Raw genomic sequence first — 7,500 nt, forward strand, 5'->3', positions numbered from 1 at the left:
TTTCACACAATCATTTTACAATAATAGGATAAAGGTATATAGATGAGAAGAGCATTATATACCCGTTACAGGTCATGCAGGTACACAGAGAGACTAGCATTACATTACATATACTAAAGCCAGTCTCATATAGGATACATTGTGATCCGAGAGACTGTACTTATCACATGAGGAAATTAGTCGACTTCCTCAACAGTTGGACCGCTGCATGAGGACCCCGTTCCGGAACCATGAATTTTGCCTCCAAGGGGTCGCCACGCTCCTTCCAGCTCCTTCATCTTATGCTCGTACTCCTCCTTTTCTGCCAGCTGGTTGTTATCCAGCCATTTCAGCGTTTCCTCTGCTTTCTCTTCCACACTGCGCTTTTCCTCGGCTGACAGTTTGTCAGCCACTGCAGCATCATTGATGGACGATTTGATGCTGAAGCAAAGTGCTTCCAGACGGTTCTTGGCGTCGATGCGTTCTCGCTGTTTGGCGTCTTCCTCGCGATACGTTTCCGCCTCACTCACCATCCTGTCGATTTCCTCTTTGCTCAGACGACCCTTGTCGTTGCTGATGGTGATCCTGTTCTCCTTCCCCGTTGACTTGTCCATCGCGCTCACGTTGAGGATGCCGTTGGCGTCGATGTCGAACGTGACCTCGATCTGTGGTACTCCGCGTTGGGCTGGGGCGATGCCACTCAGATCGAACTTGCCAAGCAAGTTGTTATCTTTGGTCATGGTTCGCTCGCCCTCGTACACTTGAATCATTACTCCTGGCTGATTGTCCGCGTATGTGGTGAAGATCTGAGAATGTTTGGTGGGAATTGTGGTGTTGCGTTTGATGAGGGCCGTCATGACACCGCCAGCCGTTTCAATTCCCAGAGAAAGGGGAGCCACGTCAAGGAGTAGCATGTCCTTCACCGCTTCAGACTCGTCTCCCCGCAATATGGCTGCCTGAACTGCAGCTCCGTAAGCTACAGCTTCGTCTGGGTTGATGGACTTGTTCAGTTCCTTGCCGTTGAAGAAATCTTGCAGCAGTTTCTGCACCTTGGGGATGCGTGTGGAGCCTCCAACTAGCACGATGTCGTGGATACTACTCTTGTCTAACTTGGCGTCTCGGAGAGCTTTCTCCACCGGTTCCAGGGTTCCTCGGAAAAGGTCCGAACAAAGCTCTTCGAATCTCGCACGAGTGATGGAGGTATAGTAGTCGATTCCCTCGAAGAGCGAGTCGATTTCCAGACTAGCTTGTGTGGAGGAAGAGAGCGTTCGCTTGGCTCGTTCACAGGCAGTTCGGAGACGTCGAAGTGCCCGTTTGTTGCTCGTCACATCTCTTTTGTATTTCCTCTGAAACTCTTGAACGAAATGAGTAACCATTCTGTTATCGAAGTCTTCGCCGCCCAAGTGAGTGTCTCCTGCGGTCGACTTCACTTCGAACACTCCGTCGTCGATGCTCAGGATGGACACGTCGAAGGTGCCGCCTCCCAGGTCGAAGATCAGCACGTTTCGCTCTCCCTTTCCCACGCTCTGCTTGTCCAGTCCATATGCAATGGCGGCGGCTGTTGGTTCATTGATGATCCTCAGAACGTTGATGCCAGCGATGGTTCCTGCGTCCTTGGTGGCTTGTCGCTGGGAGTCGTTGAAGTAGGCGGGGACCGTGATCACGGCGTCCTTCACAGCCTTCCCCATGTAGGCTTCGGCTGTCTCCTTCATCTTGGTCAGCACCATGGACGAGATCTCCTCAGGGTTGAAGCTCTTGCTTTCTCCCTTGAATTCCACTCTCAACTTGGGTTTTCCGCCCTCGTTGATCACAGCGAAAGGCCAGTGCTTCATGTCACTCTGAACAGTTGCATCCTCGAACTTGCGACCGATGAGGCGTTTGGCATCGAACACCGTGTTGGTTGGGTTCAGAGCCACCTGCAAATGGATTTAGCGATTCAGCTTACATTCTTGTTTTACATCAGAAATAGCGGGAGTATCTTTTTAGGTGTCGAATACGGGTGTGTGATCTATAGTGGGAAAAGCATGCAGTCAAGTATTTATCCTGAGATGAGAGAGAACGGAAGTCAGGTGAAATACTACGGATCGTTCATCCCTTCACCTAGCCTGCTGCTACCTGCACAACACTAGAAAACGTTTCATCAGCATTATGAGCATCGTTGTTGCTTACAGAATATTACTGGTAACATTATGCTTATGTTTTTTATCGCATGTGAAATAATATATAATATTGTTAAAATATACAAAATATATAATAAAGTGAAAGTAAAACTACTCTGTGCTATGCTGGAATAACACATCTTCAGTCACGAAGAATCCCCTGTAGCAGATACATATAAAAGTCTAATCTCTTACCTGATTCTTGGCGGCGTCTCCGATGAGTCTCTCGACGTCGGTGAAGGCCACGTAGGAGGGCGTGGTCCTGTTGCCCTGGTCGTTGGCGATGATCTCGACCTTGCCGTGCTCGAACACGCCCACGCACGAGTAGGTCGTGCCCAGGTCGATGCCGATAGCTGGAGCTGCCATTCTGAACGAAGGAAGAGTCGTTTTAGGAGTATATCGCACTGGATTTCCTTATAACACCTTATACAATGTCATTAACAAACAGTAGAAACTTTCATGCACGTAAACTAGACAAATGCGAAATATATCATCCGTTCTATTCTTTCAACAAATATAATTCTCGACATGACTCTTATATATCTCAGCGTGGTATAATTTCACCATTTAAACATGAAACAAACCTTTTCAAACACTGAAATTGAGCGCACTAAGAGACTGCACGATGTCCTCGACTGTGAAGCTCGCACGGGACTCGAGAGGATTCCTCACCGATGCTTGTTCGGTCGCTCGGCTGCTTGAGTTCTGGCGAGTCTGGGCTGCGAGCGAGATTATATAGACGCCCGTTTTCTCTGGAACCTCCCATTCGCGTCCGGAAGAATCTCGTTGCTTCGAAGATTTGGAAATGCTTAATGCAGATATCCAATTCACACGATGTATAATGGACGATTATACATGATCTGGTATAATCAGATTGCAGAGATGGATGATCTATAACTTGTGTTGTGATTACGCATTGTTATGTTGTGGAAATTCTGGAAATTTCCAGAGAAAATGGAAAACACTTATATCGAGTCTGTGTTTATAAAAAAAAATATTGAAATGTGTGGTTTATAGAATAAAAGACATATTACAATTATGGCGAATTATGAATATTTCTTGTCATTTCCATGCAACCTGGATTGGCTACAAATGCCTTAGAAGGAAGCCGTTTCTAGATGCTTCGCACATCGGTGTTCCATATAGGAATGTCCGATATAGGGACCCAGTTTATGCTAAATCTTACCTTACATTTATGCAATGAGTCCTCACTAAATTTTACTATTCGGAATCTTCATCTTATTATCCAAATAACTGTTTTCAGGCGATATAAGCCTACCTGAGAAATTCACAATGAATATTCCTTCGAAAATTACAACGAATATTCATTTGCATATTTACGAAGAAAATGTCTAACAGTAAAAAATAAGTAGTATATGTGTAAGGTGTATATCATACAAAAGTATTATGATTTCAGAAGCAAGACATATAACAGGAATGTCATTCTAGTAAATTCGATAGAAAACGGATGAATCTATCTTCTTTTTTCTTTCCACTTCATATATAGAAATAAGGACCTCTGAATTTACAGTTGATGAGCTTTCGAAATATATCATCTGGTAAACAATGCACATACACGAACGTGTGCATGCACCCTCGCTCTCTCTCCACACACATACAAGGTCCATAGACCTTGCACACATATGCATACACGTGTATGTGCGTGCATATATGATTATATGTACATAGTATATATATATATATATATATATATATATATATATATATGTGTGTGTGTGTGTGTGTGTGTGTGTGTGTGTGTGTGTGTGTGTGTGTGTGTGTGTGTGTTTATATTTATACATACATACACACATATATGTATAGACACACACACACACACACACACACACACACACACACACACACACACACACACACACACACACACATATATATATATATATATATACATATATATATATATATATATATATACATTTATGTATATGCACATATACATGACCGTATATATATATATATATATATATATATATATATATATATATATATATATATATATATATGTATATATATGTATATATATGTATACATATATGTATATACATGTATATATACCTATATATATATTTATACACACATGTTTATCTATGTGTGTATTAGACAAATGTATATATATATATATATATATATATATATATACATATATGTGTTTGTGTCTGTATTTTTTAAAACAAAGATCCTATGGTATATTACTCTGAAATGATATAAAAAACAAACCATTCTGGAATCCATTTCAAGCGAAACAGAGAAACCAATGATCATGGTGATGCCGGAAACAACGATTAAGGTCTGGAATTACAAGTTATTGTCACCTACGCCATGTGTTTTAAGCTGGGGGTCATTTAAACTCTTTCTCGGGGGGGGGGGGGGGGTCAAGATTAGCGAGCGAAGTGAGCACAATCAGAGAAATCTATTTTTTCTTTTATTTTATATGTTTTTTTTTCTTTTTGAAAATGAGTTACTCTAGTAGCATTTTTAAGCTTCAGCCAGAACTATGAAGGTATAATTTTGGCAAAAAATAATGGTTGGAATTTCGCTCTTGCAGGGGGAGGGGTGGGGGGGAAGCTAGACCTTGAAGAGGCAGTAAATGCATCCTCCCCTAGCCCCTCCCCAAACGACGCCCCTGGCTATAAGAGTGACTGATGCTACCTTTCGATATCCACACAATGCTTCAGTTGCTAATAACGTCTTGTGTTATTGTTTTGCTTCTGAAATCAGGATGCAAAGACGAGCCGGTTCTGGATATATATTTGTGTCCTGTTTGCCCGTCACTTCCTTCAAAATCCTCCAGCAATGTTTTTGAAATCTGGTTGTAAGAAAACACCAGGAAGTCGAACCAAATGAAGGAAAATTTAAATTAAGAGCAGGGGTGAGAGAAAACAAGAGAGCATAAAACGTGCATTGCATTTTCTATTTTTAATATAAACCAACATTATTAGATACAATCACACCAAGTGGAAAAAATCTGTGAATAGGCGACTGCATCCGAAAGCCTGGAATCTCAAATGGGAAACAAGTAAGTAGTGTTCGTATTTGTGTTCGATTGAAATAACCCGATAATTCGCCAGTTGTTTCATGTTCAGTGATGGCTGTTTCTTAGTAAATGCGATAGTTCCCTGTACAGACTACACTTTCAACTTTGGTAACATAATGAAGTTTCCTGATACCAAAATCCCATACGAGATTAATAATTATCAAAATGTACAGAGAGCGTTTGTTTCATCTGTACACTTAAAAGTTTAGCTACCATTGGTGTGTAAAGGAGATAACCTATTCTCTTTCACTCACTCTTTCTCAATCTCTCCTCTCTTCTTATATTAACCTTTCGCTGTAAAAGTCCGAGTGAATCTTTGTCCCAGTACAACAACAACCTGCATTTCCTCCAGAACTTGGCCGAATTTTACCCAGATAGCTCGGCTAAATACATATTAGATAAAAATATATTATTCTTACGAAATGCATTAAGGTGTTTCCATTCTTAAGAGATCTGCAGTTTCTTATAACTGTGGACTACTTCTTTCACTTTCTGTTTGGTTGTAGATTCAGTGTAACATTGTTTTTCATAGACTTTTGGCTTTGGAGGTGTTCCAGGAAAAGGGAAAAGGTAAGTCAAATATCAAGTATATTTATTCACATATCACATCGTATTGTACCTTTTTAGAGGGAATGCTGTATGATGAAGTATACATAGTTTGTCTTGTGAGCATGAACAGTCGTGTACATATAAAAAACACAATAATACCTTACAGTTATGTATATAAAGTCACATTGAAATTGCCTTATGTTTTTTACATATTTTCTCACATAATCATTCTACAATAATCCGGTAAACCCGTATAAATGAGAAAAGCATTATATAACCGTTACATGTCAGGTACACATAGACTAGTATTCCATTACAATTATTAAAGTCAAGTCATCATATAAACCAAATTGTGATCCGATAGAGAGACTGTACTTATCACATTAGGAAATTAGTCGACTTCCTCAACAGTTGGACCGCTGCCTGAGGACCCTGTCCCTGAACCATGAATTTTGCCTCCAAGGGGTCGCCACGCTCCTTCCAGCTCCTTCATCTTATGCTCGTACTCCTCCTTTTCTGCCAGCTGGTTGTTATCCAGCCATTTCAGCGTTTCTTCTGCTTTCTCTTCCACACTGCGCTTTTCCTCGGCTGACAGTTTGTCAGCCACTGCAGAATCATTGATGGACGATTTGATGCTGAAGCAAAGTGCTTCCAGACGGTTCTTGGCGTCGATGCGTTCTCGCTGTTTGGCGTCTTCCTCGCGATACGTTTCCGCCTCACTCACCATCCTGTCGATTTCCTCCTTGCTCAGACGACCCTTGTCGTTGCTAATGGTGATCCTGTTCTCCTTCCCCGTTGACTTGTCCATCGCGCTCACGTTGAGGATGCCGTTGGCGTCGATGTCGAAGGTGACCTCGATCTGTGGTACTCCGCGTGGGGCTGGGGCGATGCCACTCAGATCGAACTTGCCAAGCAGGTTGTTATCTTTGGTCATGGTTCGCTCGCCCTCGTACACTTGGATCATTACTCCTGGCTGATTGTCCGCGTATGTGGTGAAGATCTGAGAATGTTTGGTGGGAATTGTGGTGTTGCGTTTGATGAGGGCCGTCATGACACCGCCAGCCGTTTCAATTCCCAGAGAAAGGGGAGCCACGTCAAGGAGTAGCATGTCCTTCACCGCTTCAGACTCGTCTCCCCGCAATATGGCTGCCTGAACTGCAGCTCCGTAAGCTACAGCTTCGTCTGGGTTGATGGACTTGTTCAGTTCCTTGCCGTTGAAGAAATCTTGCAGCAGTTTCTGCACCTTGGGGATGCGTGTCGAGCCTCCAACTAGCACGATGTCGTGGATACTACTCTTGTCTAACTTGGCGTCTCGGAGAGCTTTCTCCACCGGTTCCAGGGTTCCTCGGAAGAGGTCCGAACAAAGCTCTTCGAATCTCGCACGAGTGATGGAGGTATAATAGTCGATTCCCTCGAAGAGTGAGTCGATTTCCAGACTAGCTTGTGTGGAGGAAGAGAGCGTTCGCTTGGCTCGTTCACAGGCAGTTCGGAGACGTCGAAGTGCCCGTTTGTTGCTCGTCACATCTTTTTTGTATTTCCTCTGAAACTCTTGAACGAAATGAGTAACCATTCTGTTATCGAAGTCTTCGCCGCCCAAGTGAGTGTCTCCTGCGGTCGACTTCACTTCGAACACTCCGTCGTCGATGCTCAGGATGGACACGTCGAAGGTGCCGCCTCCCAGGTCGAAGATCAGCACGTTTCGCTCTCCCTTTCCCACGCTCTGCTTGTCCAGTCCATAAGCAATGGCGGCGGCTGTCG

General features: G+C 43.1%; 2 protein-coding genes across 2 annotated transcripts in view; both read right to left on the minus strand.

Annotated features, from left to right (window-relative positions):
- LOC113805260 (heat shock 70 kDa protein cognate 4) overlaps positions 1 to 2,845 on the minus strand; it is a 3,037-nt gene extending 192 nt beyond the window's left edge. Inside the window, exons 1-3 of the mRNA XM_070131863.1 lie at positions 2,723 to 2,845; positions 2,334 to 2,505; positions 1 to 1,895 (exon numbers count right to left, since the gene is read on the minus strand). The exon at positions 1 to 1,895 is cut by the window's left edge and continues 192 nt beyond it. Of these exons, the coding sequence (XP_069987964.1) occupies positions 177 to 1,895; positions 2,334 to 2,504 (1,890 nt within the window). The 5' untranslated portion in view covers position 2,505; positions 2,723 to 2,845 and the 3' untranslated portion in view covers positions 1 to 176. The remainder of the gene's footprint in view (positions 1,896 to 2,333; positions 2,506 to 2,722) is intronic.
- Positions 2,846 to 5,768: 2,923 nt separating this feature from the next.
- Positions 5,769 to 7,500, minus strand: part of LOC113825746 (heat shock 70 kDa protein cognate 4-like) — a 3,027-nt gene continuing 1,295 nt past the window's right edge. The window contains exon 3 of the mRNA XM_070131864.1: positions 5,769 to 7,500. This exon is cut by the window's right edge and continues 352 nt beyond it. Coding sequence (XP_069987965.1) covers positions 6,134 to 7,500 — 1,367 coding nt within the window. The 3' untranslated portion in view covers positions 5,769 to 6,133.

This window comes from Penaeus vannamei, chromosome 17 (genome assembly GCF_042767895.1).
Source record: "Penaeus vannamei isolate JL-2024 chromosome 17, ASM4276789v1, whole genome shotgun sequence".
Classification (NCBI taxonomy): domain Eukaryota; kingdom Metazoa; phylum Arthropoda; class Malacostraca; order Decapoda; family Penaeidae; genus Penaeus; species Penaeus vannamei.